Source organism: Penicillium solitum, assembly GCF_028829755.1.
Source record: "Penicillium solitum strain IBT 25940 chromosome Unknown utg000008l_segment0_segment0, whole genome shotgun sequence".
In the NCBI taxonomy this organism is placed as follows: Eukaryota; Fungi; Ascomycota; class Eurotiomycetes; order Eurotiales; family Aspergillaceae; genus Penicillium; species Penicillium solitum.
Genome location: NW_027072127.1, coordinates 1722832 through 1738308, shown reverse-complemented (window position 1 = coordinate 1738308; position 15477 = coordinate 1722832). Strand labels below are relative to the sequence as shown.

The 15477-nt window shown below is 49.9% G+C and overlaps 5 protein-coding genes across 5 annotated transcripts; 2 read left to right on the top strand and 3 right to left on the bottom strand.

Annotated features, from left to right (window-relative positions):
- Nucleotides 1-99: 99 nt before the first annotated feature.
- Nucleotides 100-2141, top strand: N7455_009955 (uncharacterized protein; the record flags this gene model as incomplete). The annotated part of the gene is made up of 7 exons (XM_040957495.2): nucleotides 100-142; nucleotides 236-358; nucleotides 418-529; nucleotides 580-784; nucleotides 848-1003; nucleotides 1054-1538; nucleotides 1595-2141. 7 exons carry the CDS (start codon nucleotides 100-102, stop codon nucleotides 2139-2141), a joined length of 1671 nt encoding a protein of 556 aa, XP_040812030.2.
- Nucleotides 2142-3440: 1299 nt separating this feature from the next.
- On the top strand, nucleotides 3441-6169 carry exg2 (putative exo-beta-1,3-glucanase; the record flags this gene model as incomplete). Its single annotated transcript, XM_040957461.2, has 3 exons — nucleotides 3441-4640; nucleotides 4693-5705; nucleotides 5758-6169. The coding sequence occupies 3 exons, from the start codon at nucleotides 3441-3443 to the stop codon at nucleotides 6167-6169; spliced, it is 2625 nt and encodes an 874-aa protein (XP_040812029.2).
- A 207-nt stretch (nucleotides 6170-6376) lies between these two features.
- N7455_009953 (hybrid sensor histidine kinase/response regulator) lies at nucleotides 6377-10391 on the bottom strand (the record flags this gene model as incomplete). Its single annotated transcript, XM_040957383.2, has 2 exons — nucleotides 6377-6670; nucleotides 6747-10391. 2 exons carry the CDS (start codon nucleotides 10389-10391, stop codon nucleotides 6377-6379), a joined length of 3939 nt encoding a protein of 1312 aa, XP_040812060.2.
- A 500-nt stretch (nucleotides 10392-10891) lies between these two features.
- On the bottom strand, nucleotides 10892-11122 carry N7455_009952 (uncharacterized protein; the record flags this gene model as incomplete). Its single annotated transcript, XM_065606336.1, has 1 exon — nucleotides 10892-11122. The coding sequence occupies one exon, from the start codon at nucleotides 11120-11122 to the stop codon at nucleotides 10892-10894; it is 231 nt and encodes a 76-aa protein (XP_065460299.1).
- A 682-nt stretch (nucleotides 11123-11804) lies between these two features.
- Nucleotides 11805-15241, bottom strand: N7455_009951 (putative SNF2 family helicase/ATPase; the record flags this gene model as incomplete). Its single annotated transcript, XM_040957531.2, has 2 exons — nucleotides 11805-12212; nucleotides 12266-15241. The coding sequence occupies 2 exons, from the start codon at nucleotides 15239-15241 to the stop codon at nucleotides 11805-11807; spliced, it is 3384 nt and encodes a 1127-aa protein (XP_040812142.2).
- Between the last annotated feature and the right edge of the window lie 236 nt (nucleotides 15242-15477).

The following is a 15477-nucleotide window of genomic DNA, read 5'->3' as shown; positions in this document are numbered from 1 at the left end:
ATCACCATTCAATCGGAGGACTTTGGAGACAAGTGTGATGTTGCTGGCAAGATACTAGTCAACCTTTAATTATTTCGACCGTCGGTCTATCCTCACAATATGGGAAACACTCAAGGGAAACCGGTGTCGTGCAACGATGCAGGTAGGTTTACTGGACTCCAATCGGGGACGTCTGCGGGAATATCTGAGTTACCGATTATTTCGAATAATCTGCTGATCGCTTTTTACCTACTAGTCAACCTCAATCATTTCCGGCTCCTGCGCGTCGTTGGAAAGGGCGCATTTGGAAAAGTACGAATCGTCGAAAGAAAGGACACGGGTCTTACATTCGCCCTAAAATATATCCGCAAAGAGGAAGGTTCGTTGGAAGCTCTAACGCCGTCATGCTGAGAGCGCTATAGCTGACACTCGTTTCAGTGGTCCGTTCGGAAAGCGTACGGAATATAATTCGCGAACGGAGAATGCTCGAGCACTTGAACCATCCGTTCCTATGCAATTTGCGATACAGTTTCCAGGATATGGAGTACATGTGAGTATTCCAGAATCGACTATCGTCACCCCCCGCTGACCCAATTGAAGCTATATTGTGGTTGATTTAATGAACGGCGGCGATCTTCGATTCCATATCTCTCGAAAATGCTTCACAGAGGATGCAGTGCGGTTTTGGATGGCAGAACTGGGGTGTGCTCTGAGGTATATCCATTCGCAGGGTATCATTCATCGAGATTTAAAACCCGACAATGTCCTGTTGGATTCCGATGGACATGTCCACTTGGCTGATTTTGTAAGTTATATCGACGTGGATCGATCGCATTTCCGTGGGCTTCAGCTAACTTGAATATCTCAGAACGTGGCATCCGATTACCGACCGGGGAAGCCTCTTACAAGCAAGTCGGGAACACTAGCCTATCTTGCCCCGGAGGTCTACGAAGGAACTGGCTATACCTTTGAAGTCGATTGGTGGTCATTAGGTGTCACCTTTTACGAGTGCATCTACAATAAGGTATGGAATATGTGTTTCCCGTCTAATCTCCTAGCTAACTTTGAATACAGCGACCATTTGAAGGGCGAAGTCAAGAGACCTTGAGTGAAAACATCAAAAAGGCGCAGCCGAAATACTACGTCACCAATCCCGCCGTATCAGTGGCTTGTTTGCGGGCATTGGGATCATTGATACAAAAAGATCGGAGTCAACGAATTGGCGCCATCGGATTTGAGACTTACACCTCCCACATGTTCTTCGCCGAAATCGACTTTGATGCCCTGGAGCGCAAACAGATCCCGCCAGTATTCCGCCCATCAAGCGACAAAACCAACTTCGATGCGACTTATGATCTAGAGGAGCTGCTTCTCGAAGAAGCGCCATTAGAGGCCAGAGCGCGTAGGCAAAAACCGCGCGCTGAACTAAGGGACGATGCCACCGCGAAAGAGATTCGGGATGATGAGCTTCACCGTCTCATTGAAACAATGTTTGAACCGTTTGACTACACCCTGACTAGCTACCAAGGCAATGCCGCGGAAGCTATTGCTGCCGTAATGTTCGTTTCTCTCCCAATCAACATCATTGTCCCGTTGTGCTAACATCGTCTTCCAGAAACCCCGAGGAGTGCTTTCCAATGGCGACAACAACCCAAGGGAACACCACAACCCCCGCAAACCCTACTGTACATGCCCGTCAATTCTCACACCCCGACCAGTCTAAAAATACATCTCCCGTCCAAGCCGACGGCTCTCACTATCGTGCCCCCCCAAGTGACAACATGACCACAGTCAGCGAGACACTCGATCCCAACGACCCCGCGGCTGGTCAGCCCCCTCCTTCCCCCTCCAGCCGCGTGTCGCCTTCACCGCCGCCTGCTCCGTCCTTCCACCGACCCTTACCCCCCAACAATCGACACCGCGGTGCTACTCGGCAAATGAGTAAAAGTGGAGGCGTGCAAATGGTCCTAAACGAAGCTGGCAGCTGGAGTGATCTGGCCCATAACTCCACCCCTTCCGATGGAATGGATGGCGATGATAAGGGCAAACAAGCCAATGGCATGCTATCATTCTTCAGTCGGAAGAAGGGCCGCGACCGCAGCCCCAAGCCGACTGAGCCAGGTGTTCTGGGCAAAGAAGGAGCCAGACAGATCATTAGCTGATAACTAATGATGGGCTCACCCTTTGGTGAAAACCAATTGGCGCTCATGCGGGTGGCGCTGTCGCAGCCGACAATATACCCGCACAATATGGACTATCGTGCTAAGCTACGTGGTTTCTACTCGCACTAGAGTTTGAAGTCTCGGCCGGGACACTAATGCTACCTAATACCAAGCCCTGGAGGAGGTCCCCGATTAGATGTCAGCTCTAACTCCTTGGCCGGGTTGCCACTACTTCGACACGCTCCGGCTTCCGCTTCGTTGGGAGCAGCCGGAGGGAGACAGCCTTGCTGACTCTGTCCGATTGCATTCTGCATATGGACTATGCATTTCTCTGCGTTGATCTCTGCAGCAAGAGATGCAGTGCTCGAGGCACCATCTCCCTTTCATTCTATTAGATTCCCCGGACACAGCGAGAATTTATTTATTTCATCTTTATCATCTCTATATATATCATCCTCTCCCCCCCGCCTCTCCCTCCCCCCCTCACAGCTGTACAGATATTCACGCCAGACACAACACCCAGACTTGCGCATTGATTTTCTTTTTCTTTTTTCATATTACTCATCTTTCGGTTCACTTTCATTTCTGTTTCTTCCTTTTCGCAATGATGTCTTTTTTAACCTTGTATTGTGTTTTGGAGTTTCCATACCCTGACTTGTTGATATGAGCATTTTGTATTTTGGTTAGAATGGACCGGAGTTTGCATGTCTATTTGGACTGGGATAGGTGTATTTAATGTTATTGCATGTCAATATATGAAATTAGTTTCATCTTTCATCCTTCATCTTCGAATCGAAATAGTACTCTTCTCCTTGACTATCCACTCGTTGCTCTGCAACCATTCACACCTATAACATACAAAATACTTACGCATCATGAACGCGCGGACTTTATAGAATATAGTGTATGTAATACTTCAATAAAGGGCATTATAGAGAATAAAGCCTATCAACACAAAGCCATTTTACCTATATACAATCTCTTGGCAGGAATCCAAGTGGGGCAAAAGCAAAACAAAGTCCCAAAATACACCTGGGCACCTTATACCGACCCCATATAGATGGGATTCCAAGAATTCCAAGAATTCCAAGACAGACTGAACTTTTTTTCAATTCCAACTTGGCAAATCCCACGTGTCCAACCCAACCTCACCTCATTTTCCATTCTTCACCTTTCTTCCACTTCCCCCTTACCACCTAAACCCAATCAAACAACCACCCCCACAAACAATCAATCAATTCCCACATTCCCATCCCAGCGATCAGCGCATACCACACCAACCACCCCCACCCATCTGGCATGCCCAGCCAATCCCAAACCCGAGACCGACCCGACAGACGCGATCGGGATCGCGACCGCGCACGCGAGCAAGAGCGCTCCCGCCGCCGAGACCGAGACCGGGACCGTGAATACATCCGCGGCCGCTACGAAGACGTCGACGAAGGCGCAACATCCAGTCCTGGATACGCGCGCACGGCGAAGTACCGCTTCCGCGGGGAATCGGGGTACGAGTCGAACTCGCATAATGAGCGCGATGAGTATGATGAGGAGCGGGAGCGGCGTAGGGAACGGAGGCGCAGACGGAGGGAGGAGGATGAGGCTGCGGGACTTGTTTATGAGGACGAGAGGAGACGGGAGAGAGAGAGGGGGAGTTCGAGGGTGAAGGACTCGCCTGCTGCGTCGCCTACTAAACGGCGGGATCGTGAGAGACGCTATCGCAGAGATGAGAGTGTTAGTGCGAGTCCGGCTAGGGAAAGACGGATGAGGGATGTTGATGTTGATGTTGAGACTGAGGCACGGAGGCGGAGACGGCGTGAGCGCGAGCGCGAGCGCGAAAGAGAAAGAGAGCGTGAGCGTGAGCGTGAGCGCGAAATCGATGCTGCTGCTGCCGCTTCGCCGGCGAGGAAACATCGCAGCACTGAGTCTTCGAGTAGTGCTTCGCACCTCTTGAGTGTGGATGCCATGGCGCGCCTTGCTGCTCAGCACGAAGATGTGGATCGCATGGAACAGTCTCGCGAGGAAGATGATTCGCGTCGGGAACGTCGACGACAGCGGAAGCGAGCTGCTCTGGACGGTGCTGCTGGTGCTGCCCTTGGCGCTGAAGTTGCAGAGGGTCGTTCACGCCATAAGGCTGGTGCGCGTGTCGTGTCTGGTGCTTACTTGGAAGAGGGACATAGCTCTGATGCTCGTGTTCGTCGTCGTGGAGGTGGTGGTCCTGCTATGGAAGATCACTGGAAAGATGAAGATAGCTGGGAAGGCAGCTTGGAGAGCCGTGGAGGGCCACCGGCTTGGAAGTTTTGGTCTAATTGGTCGAGGAAGAAGCGTATCTTGGTCGGATGTCTACTTGCGGTCCTTCTTTTGCTTGCCATCATCATTCCGGTTGCAATTGTTGTGTCAAAAAAGAAAGGCTCAGATTCAAAGTCGAGTTCGAGTTCCTCGGACTCGGGTGGCAGTTCCACTACCTCTAATTTGGGCAGTATCAGCCGCGACAGCATACCGGTAAGTTTTGAGTGTGCTACCTTGCTGGAATTTGCTGACAACAGTACTTCAGAGTTACGCCAAAGGTACCGTCCTAGATCCATTTACGTGGTACGAGACCGTAGGGTTCAACCTTACATTCACAAATGAGACTGTGGGAGGTCTTTCCGTCATGGGAATCAACTCAGCCTGGGATGACTCTGCCCAGGCGAATGACAAAGTGCCTGCTCTTGACAAGGCGTTCCCATACGGCACACAACCGATCCGAGGAGTGAATATAGGGGGATGGCTGTCCATCGAACCCTTTATTGTCCCATCCCTGTTCAGCAAGTGGCCATCCAGCGCGAGTATCATCGACGAGTACACCTTGACCAAAAAGCTCGGAACCTCTGCGGCGTCCACGATTGAGAAACATTACGCCGAGTTCATCACAGAGTCAGACATAAAAGAGATCAAGGAAGCGGGGCTGGATCATGTCCGCATCCCATATTCTTACTGGGCCGTAACTACCTACGATGGCGACCCATACGTCCCCAAGATTGCGTGGCGATATCTCCTACGCGCAATTGAGTGGTGTCGAAAATATGGACTGCGGATCAAGCTGGACCTCCACGGACTCCCCGGCAGTCAAAACGGCTGGAACCACAGTGGCCGACAGGGCAGCATCGACTGGTTGACCGGCACAAACGGTGCCCTCAACCGGAAGCGCTCACTTGAGATTCACAACCAACTCTCACAGTTCTTTGCCCAAGATCGGTATAAGAACGTGGTGACAATTTACGGTCTGGTGAACGAGCCATTGCTTCTGACCTTGCCGGTCGAGCAGGTCCTAAATTGGACCCAGGAGGCTGCAGAACTCGTCCGCAAGAATGGCGTCACCGCCACTCTTGTCCTACATGATGGCTTCTTGAATCTCGATAAGTGGGACAACATGTTCAAAACTCACCCGGACAACATGTACCTCGACACTCACCAATACACAACCTTCAACACGGGTGAGATCGTCTTGAACCACACCGCCAAAGTCAACATCATCTGCAATAATTGGTACCCCATGCTCAAGGAGATCAACACGACAAGTTCTGGGTAAATATCGCTCCGTTTTCTTTCTCATTTCATACACTAACACACAAATTAGATGGGGTCCAACAATTTGCGGCGAATGGTCACAGGCCGACACCGACTGCGCACAGTATGTGAACAACGTCGGCCGAGGCACCCGGTGGGAAGGAACCTACGATACTAGTTCCACGACGGCATATTGCCCAACAGCGGCTGAAGGAACGTGCAGCTGCGCGGATGCAAACCAGGACCCTTCCGAGTACTCGACTACATACAAGAAGTTCCTGCAGACGTATGCCGAGGCACAGATGTCTGCCTTCGAAACGGCGATGGGATGGTTCTACTGGACCTGGCGGACGGAGTCCGCCGCACAGTGGAGTTACCGCACCGCGTGGAAGAATGGATATATGCCTAGCAAGGCATATAGTCCATCGTTCAAGTGCGGCGATACAGTTCCTGACTTTTCCGACGCAGCGGAAAGTTTCTGAGATGATTTACTTTTTTTTTTATATTGCATTTTGCGTTTCTTTTTTTGTTTGCATAGATACCATGGATAAAGATTAGATTTTCTTGCATATGATTCCAATGCCATCTGGATATTGGATATCTTCCCCCGTTTCATCTGTTTCTTCGAGTCAAACTAACTTCCATCCAAACTCCGATACCATGCGATGTCATCTTGGACATGTATGTATCTAAGCCTCAAACCAACCCCCAGCCTCCCACACACCAGGTCGATAAACAACCTCCTCCCGCACCCATGGAAGCCTAACACCACCGAGCAACCGGTCAACCCTGTGGAAATCAATCGGCTTCATAACCCACCCGTCAAAGCCGGACTCCATGTACATCTTCCGATTCTCCTCGAGCAAGGAAGCGGAGACAGCGAAAATGGGAATGCGAGGTGCAGGCGTTGTCTCATTAGCTAGCCCTTGCTGCTCGTATTCGCGTATCATCTGTGTTGCACCGAGGCCATCGACGATAGGCATCTGCAGGCGGAAAATTGAGTGTTAGTATATTAATTGACTTTGGAATTGTATAATTGTTTGGTATTGGTAGACATACTTGTAGATCCATCAGCACTGCATCGAAACCAGTGGGATTAGCTTTGTACGCAGATGCGCATTCTTTTCCGTTGCTTGTCATGTGCACCGTGTGCCCGAATTTCTCAAGGCGCTTTTGGACGATCGTGCTGTTGGTTGGATCGTCTTCTGCGACGAGGACATGGAGGTTCCAGTCCATTGTCGGAGAGGCGCTTGGTTGGATGGTTGGGGATTTTGTGGTTGATGAGATGGACAAGGATTCTTTGATGGGAGATTTGGATGCTTCTGATGATTGATTGGGACCTTTCTTTGGAAGGGAAGTGGTTGGTTTATCTGGCGGGTTGCTCTGTCCGAGTCGTTGGCCTGAAAGAGACAGGTTTCTTGATTCGCCGGTTTGCAAGCTTACATCGACATTCACAATGGATTGGCCTGATTCAAATTCTGAATCTTGACCACATTCACATGGAATACCGTCTTCTTTCTGGCTTGTTATGCAACTTGGGGATGTGGTGTCTTGTTTTGTCTCTTGTTTTCTTTCATCTTCTTGCAGAGGTTCGTTTGACGTAGTGCATAGGTTCTGCTTTTGACCACTATCTTCATCCGGAAGAGGAAACGCAAGCCTGATCTTGAAGCAACTTCCCTTGCCTTCTTCAGACTTCAAGCTTAGCTGCCCGTTCATATTGCGCACGATTCGGGCGACTAGCGCGAGGCCCAGACCAAGCACACTTTCAGTCTCAAACACATGGCCAATTGAAGTGCGTTCGGATGACTTAGGATTCTGCATGTATCCCTTGTTGGAAACTTGTTCGAGTTCGCAGAACAATGTTTCGACGGTCTCTTGGGACATGCCAGACCCGGTATCGTGTATTGCGACTTCAACACAAATATGATCTGGCTCCAGCGGCTCCGGTATGACACAAGACTCGATTGTTACTGCCCCGGTGTATGTGTGTTGTATAGCATTGCTAATCAAGTTGGTGATTACTTGCCGTACCCGTCGTTGATCGCCAAGGACGGGAGGTAGGGCTGCATGTTGGACTACTTGCAGATCGACCTGCTTCTGTCTTGCTTCTTCCCAGAATATGTCTGTTGCTTCCGTAAGGGTCTCTGATAGATCGAATCTCTCGTCCTTTATCAACCGTTGTCCGTTTTCAGCATTTGTGAGGTCAAGGAGATCATTAATGATGTAAACTAACGACTTCGAAGCCGAGTGAGATCGGGAAATGTGATCTCGTGTCTCTTGGTCCAGAGATCCGTCAAGAACAATTTCCAGGTAGTTGATAATAGCATTGAGTGGTGTTCTGAACTCGTGCGCAGAATTAGCAAGCAGAAGCCTCATCGACTGGTTGTTTTGTAGCGTCGCCTCCTTCTCTTGCCATATATCGGTGAAAGTGCGATATAGCAAAGACAGAACAGATGCCTTTCCAAACTCTGCCGACAACCACTCATGTTGTCGACTCGATCTCCCTGAAACAGACTCAAGGTTGTGGCTTTCTAAATTAGCCCGGAAGAAGATAATAAAATCACGGCCGTCCGCCGAGAGAGGAACGTAAAGCAAACCAGAAAGATGATGAAAGCCGGGCGAGTAGTTGAGTTCCTGAAAATCGGTGGTGATATCGCAGGACCAAAACACAGTATCGTTCTCTTTAGCTTTCATGTATTCAAACAAAGCTAGAACTTCCTGCGAGTCGATAGGTTTCCCCAAGATCTTGGACTCGCCCATAATCGACGCTGCAGCGTAATCTGCCCCGAACAGACCGAGAAGATCACCGGGCGGAGTCTTGATAGCCTGAGGTGTGTTCACTTTAATCAGGGAGATGTCCGGCTCTCGAAATTGGAAGGGCAGGGTGTAGGACAGACGCTCAATGTTACTTGAAACCGCCTCGGCCACAAACCAGCAAACTTTCTGGATGAGCGGATGGAGCCTTTGGCTGCTGTCATAAGACTGACAGGATATGAGACCCCAAAGCTTGCCAAAAACATTTACTTGAATTGACAAACAAGCCTTGACGGGATTCTCGGTGTGCGGCGTTAGGAGCGCAGGTGCTGCAGAGAGATAGGTGTTTGACATGTCGAGGGGCCTTTTGTTGGTGGAAGCCCGATACACAAGTTTTGAAGTGCCCTGGCTTGCAGCAAAAGAGGAGCATACAGTATTGCGTGTATATAGTTTCTTCAGTCCTTCGGGGAAGGTTGATTTAGGAAAATGAATGCCTTCGTACAACGTTAACCCCGACGATGTATCAACCGCATCGGCGACCACGGTTCCGTTGCGGTCACTATCGAAATGATACATGGTCGTTCTGTCAAATTGAACGAGACTTTGCAAAGTGGCAATGGTATGTTGAACCAGTGCTTCCAATGTTTGAGAATTTGCCAGTCGCTGGAGAATTCGAGGGACAGTATTGAGAAGCTCCGATGAGTCCAGGACTTTGCTGTTTCTAACATCATGATCTTTCCCCGGAGGGCAGACGTCTTCGGAAAATGCGCCAGAAGTCATGTCCAAGCTCCGGCTATCCGAGGAGTCTGGAACTTTGCTGCTTCTGGTATCAAGACTTTCCCCCGGAGGACGGACATCCTCGACAAATGCCCCAGAAGTCATATCCAGGTTCCGGCTATCAGATGTTGTCGTTTGGCTCTCGGAATTCTCCAAATGAGGGTGATCATTTGTTTCCTGAGCTTCAGGCTGGAGCTCGCAGATCACATAGTTCTTATATACAGTGCTGGTATGCATGGAACACCAAGTTCCCTTGGTATGTCCATCGGATGATAACACAGAAAGGAAGAAAACCTCAGGACCAGAGTGCTCGACCGAGTAGTCATCGCTCAAAACAAATTGAGCATGAGCAAGAAAGTTGCTCTGTTGCGAGGATGACAATATATCACAAAACGTTCGAAGCTCGAAGAGGGTATCAGGAGAATGCCCAATGATTTCCTCGGAGTTGTCGTTCACTACCTGCACTTCGAAGTTACCGTTGGACTCTGTCATCACAATGAGGGCACCGAATGACTGAATGAAAATGTCCTCTTCATCTTCATGCGAGTAGTATACTCCCTTTGTTGTCTTGTGGAAGTCAAGGATCTCGCCACCGTTTTTCACAGTTTTTTTCAACTGTTCCAAATGGTCGAGATTATGGCTGGCGTAAGATTGTCCTTTGAGCACTGGTGGAATCTCGCTCTCGCCACCACTCTTTTGATGCAGTCGAACCAGAGAGTCGGGTCTTTTTGCGACACCATCCTCAGCATCCATGCCCTTCTCGGGTAAATTCTTCTGTTGAGAGCCGGCTTGTTCATTGGTGAATCCTGCGCCCCATGTGTCCGAAAAGGGAGATATCTGTGTTTCGAGCTTATCTAGGGAAGGCGTCTGCAGGGCAGATGAAGACGTGGAATCAAACGAGACGACCGAGCGAACAGGAAAGACTCTTTCCGCCGAGTCAGTCCCCAGCTGAGGCAGTTTTAACTTCGGGGATAGTAGCTCAGCTACTGTTGATATCTCAGTCTTGTTGTCAGACAGGATACACATGGTCTTTGGTATAGATAACGTTCGCGCGAGAGACTGCCTTCTTCTGGAAGGCTTCTCTTCTTTCTTGTCATTTTGGTCATCCTCGTTACGGTCATCGTAAATGACCGTCCAGTTGCCGTTTTCTTTGATGTCGGATTGTGAAGACATATCTCAATATTCAATCCTCGGTGGAGAGAACAGTTAAGAATGGTTCGAACTGAGAAGACCAACAGCGTTAGCTCTAATTCCAGGTAGCGAATTTGACGAGAAGAAGCTTACGGAAAGGTAGTGATGGATTCACACGGTTAAGAAAAGACTAGCAACGTCCGAGGCATTATGTATTAGGGATAATTTGGGCGCACACGAAGTGTATGAAGAAAGCCAAATGAAGTTGAAGGGCATATGGTGCGAGATTTGAAGATCCCCACGAATTTTATGCTTTAATCGGGGTTACCGAGTTGGTTTATTCCCCAGCTCATGCGTTCTCCTGTGAGCTTTCAACCTATCAAAGCATGAGCCACCAGAAACAAGCTTCCTCCCTGGGAGCATGTCCTCGGTTCCCTTGTCCGGTTCGCCGGAAACTACCATCAGAAAGTCGCTCGCAATCCTATGGGCCAGAATCTTAGATCCATGGTTTGAGCTTCGGAAAATGGTCTGGTCGGCCCTGGCTAGAACACATCCCAAACCATCCAAGCAGTGTGAACTTTTGCGCTTACCCTCGTCCACTCTTGGACTTTGAGAGACTTGGCGTGCTGACCCATTCCGTGTGCTACCAGTGTAATCCAATCAAGGATATCCAGGACATTACTGACATTCGAGTTAGAGCGCACGAAGGCGAGACTCCGCGATTCCGGACCAGAACCATAGAAACTGACAAGGAGGTACCTGTTCCGGCCCATCGAGAATCAGCTCAGCTCGAATGGGGATGCCCCACACATTCCATGAAAGAGACGTGGTCTTCTCAGTTAGTCTGTGACAGAAGTGTTGGATGGCGACATGAAAAAGGGCTTGGATTTAACAACTGGGTTCTCAATTAGCTTCTGTCCGGCTGTATCAGGCATCGATCGAGATGAGGTCAGAATAGATCGTAGAAGTCGACTTAGTTTACCCACGAGTATCAGATAAAGGGCAACATATCGTACCCTTGCAGTGGAGCTTGACACGCCCCTATCCATAGTGACGGTAATTATTATCCAGGATCGCAGGTATCCCAATCGGACCACAATGCCGAGCCCCATCGTGGAATCGCCATATCTAAAATTGGACGGCAATCTGACTCGCGGGCATTGTTTCCTGATACATGGGAGGCGCCAGGCCAGTCGTGAAACGACCAAGGTTCCGCCATTCTTTGGTTTGTAGCAGCCCCAGGCCGATGATGGGGAATGAAGGACCTAGGGATGAATGTTTCGACATAGTAGCAAGAAGTTCAGAAGATGTACGAGATGAACCAATAAGATATAATATCAAACAAGAAATGAGATAAATCTAGCAGCAAGACTTTAAACACGTTCCTCACGCCAACCGGGACTCCCCAAAGTTCTCTCCAAATATCATTTCATAATTTCGTACCATGCTAATAAATTACCAGCGTCGACCGTAAACCGAATCTTCATTTCGTGGCCGGTTAGCCTGGGCCTCATTTCCCCGGCTGCGTGGCGCAGACTGTGTTGATTCCTGAGAGGAGGAATGAACAGGCTCAGTCTCATCCCCGGTATTCAGCAGTCGAGTAGGCTGGTTGAAGTCCAGGGTGCTTTGGTTATCCGTGAATCGGGATTCTGCATCACGACCGAAGAGAGCCATCATGTCGCGCATAGTGAGCTTGCCAGCGCCAGTCTTGCCCTCGATAGTAGCATTGGCCAGCTCACGCTTGCGGTCCTGCAGGGCAACAATGCGTTCTTCCACGGTACCCTTGATGACCATCTTGTAGATTTTCACGTCAACAGTTTGATTCAGGCGATGGACACGATCGATGGCTTGCTCCTCCACAAACTAGGTCTAGGGTTAGCACAATGCGCAATATATTATAGAAAATTGCAACTTACGGGATTCCAGAAGGGCTCCAGAATGACAACGCGGCTAGCGGCTGTCAGATTGAGACCTAATGCACCGGCACGCAGACTGCAGAGCAATACACGAGTACCACTGTTGTTTCGGAGCTTTTCGAGACTGGCCTCGCGGTGGTTGTTTGTCATTCCACCATCGTAGCGGGCGAAGCCAATATTGGAACTCTTCAAGAAGGGCTCGATCTTGTCAAGCATAGATGTAAAGACGGAGAAAACAATGAACTTGAAGTCCGGTGCCTCGCTATTGAGAATCCGCATAAGATGGCGAATCTTGGTGGATGGAAGCTCTCCGTTTTCTCCTTCGTCGTTATAGATGTCGTCCGCTTCAGAATCGCTTTCATCCTCGGAATCGCTCAGAACGATGGGTTTGCTCTTCCTTCTGGAGGGTGATTCGATCTCATCATCGGTTTCATCGTCCGAAACAAGCCATTCACCACCTCCTTCAGCGTTTTCATCGTCTGAACCACCTGCTTTACCGAGGTTGGGCATCTTGCGCTGGTCGTCAGGCACAACCCAATCGCCTTCTTCATCTTCGTCGTCACTGTCAATAATGACTCGTCGATTTTTGCGAGAACGAGCGATTTGCGCTTTGGATTTGCGGGCTGATGGGGAGTCCGGAATATCGAGCTCCTTGTGGCTCTTCTTCGACTTCTTTTTCTTCTTTTTATCTGTGCCCATAACATTGGTATTCAGGTCGGCTTCACATTCGCCGCATCGACTGCCACCGTCCTTGATTTCGTTGGGACTCAGGTCCGTTTGGCAAACATCGCATTTCTTCGCGACAACGCTCATTGCCCCGAAAAGATCGGCAATACTGTCAAGATCATCCGGCTTTGACTTTGTTGACTGGCTGCTCGTACTGCCATTCTGCAAGAGAATGTCCTTGTCCTTGGCCAAATCACCCTTGACCAAGTCTGGGTGGTTACAAGACTGGCGAAGACGCAACAGCAAAACCAAGGCTCCAGCATAATCGACCTTGGAGCCACCCATCATTTTCTCAAGACTATTGTCCGTCCGCTGTTCCAGACGTTTGTAGAAGTTTAACTCCCCAGGCATGAATTCGGGAGAGACCTTAATGACCTCACGCTTGGTGATGTGGAATCCATTCGAAGATTTCTTTGGCTTGCCATCTTCTCCTTCTTCACCAGGCTTCACATTGTCGTTCAGTCTGAGCACATCCTTCGTGCGCCGTTTCATAAAGGCCTTCAGATAGACTTGTAGTCGCTGAATGGCGAGACCTCCACGGCCATTGTTCAAAGGTCGACTGATTTGATCTCTCCATGCAGCCAAATCGTCATAGGGCTTCACCCGAAGGAATTTGATCAGACTCTGCAACTCATCCAGGTTGTTTTGCAATGGCGTTCCTGTCAAGCACCAGCGGTATTGCGCATCCAATGCATATGCTGACTGTGTGGCTTTGGCGTTACGATTCTTGATTGTGTGCGCCTCGTCAAGAATGATACGGTACCAATGAACAGCGAAAATGCCCGCCTTTTTGGCCTTGTCTGATGCTGATGAGTTGAATTCGGAGGTAAGGGTTCCATACGTTGTGATCACAACATCGTATTTGTCCAACGTCGTCGAAGTCTTTGCGCGTGTTGTACCGTGATAGATGCAAACACGCAGCTTGTGGGATGGCTCAACCTTGTCCTTGATTTCCGCCTCCCATTGCTTGATGAGCGCAAGGGGCGCTATCACCAAAGTGGAGGCAATGCAGTTCGGGGGCAGTTTGGTCGTCTTGCCCTCGGATTCGGTGTTCTCGCTGTCTTCGTGGTCGGATTTGCGGTTTTTGAGTAGCAAAGCAATCGTTTGCACTGTTTTTCCCAAACCCATATCATCTGCAAGGATTCCACCTTTGGGGAAGATTCCTTTGGACGTCTTTCGGCCAGTCTCTTTATCACTCATCCATCTGACACCTTCAATTTGATGGGGAAGAAGGGTAACTTTTAAGCCTTCGATGACCCCCTTATCTTCATCGTCAGAGTCCCCCTCCTCCTCCTCTTCTTCTTCTTCTTCTTCTTCCTCCTCGTCTTCTTCATCTAGCTTGGCAACTTTGTCGTCTTGCTCAACCTTGGCAGATGAATCGTCTTCAGACTTGGCGTCGTTCTCCTTCGGGTCGTTGACCGTAACCCCTTGAAGTTGGGCAGCAAGATCGTCAAGGTCGTCAATCGCTTGCTCCTTCTTCTTGTCCACGACAACTTCATCTTTCTGTTTCTTCAGTGACGTCTTCTTGGACTTCTTTCCGCCCTTCTTCTTCTTGCCCTTGGGTTTCGGCTCAGCCTTGTCCTCCTCATCCTCGAATGCACCTTCAAGCAAAGCCTTGATGTTCTCATTTGCCATAGCCGTGTCCACGTAGCCATTCATATCCATGGCCCCGAAGCTCGGCGTCGCATGGGCTGATGCCTTTGGAACAGGATCGGTGTCGTCGCGTGTGAGATCAATGAACTTCTGTATGTTCGACGCACCTCCGACCCTTGGCGGAACAGGCTTGGATTGATAGATAGGCCTGGGGGCCCGGGGAGTTGACCAAGTGACATTTTCAGGTCGCTTGATACTCACTGCACCGTGTTGAAATCCTCCGCGGGGGTTGTTGTAGGCTGATGGTGCCACCGGCTTGAATGGATCCCATGGCTCGCTTCGCTTCACCGACGGCGTAGCGAATGGGGCACCCGACGTGCCCGGTTGGCGGTAAGCGTGAGGCGTAGCACTTGATTGCCCTTGGTGGCGCGATTGTGGCTGCTGTTGTGGCTGCGGTCGAGGGGCGGGTCGATGATGTTCGGCACGGGATTGATTTGGCTTTGGAATGTTGAAAAGGTGGTTTGATCTGTGTTGTGGGGGGCCGATCGGCGAGGGTTTTCCGAATTCAGGTTCCTGGACATGTGCGGGGTGAGGCTGAGTGTTTGGCTTTCCTCCTGGGGTGAGGGGCTCCATTGGCGCGGTGCTTTCTCTAGCCATCGTGTTTTAACGAGCGGTGTGGTTTGGATGATCTCTTGTCAGATGGGTAATAAGTTGATTTGTTGAATTTACTGGATGACCAAGGCTGGAATAATCCGATCTATTGGCATCAGGATGCGAAGAGGAATCTCAGAGCACTGGAATTCGACGTTAGTCTTTCGTGTTCTTTGTGTTCTTTGTGTGCGAGCTCGACCAGTCCGTGGAGGCTGGGGTCCTCTGGGAATTGGAATTTCGAG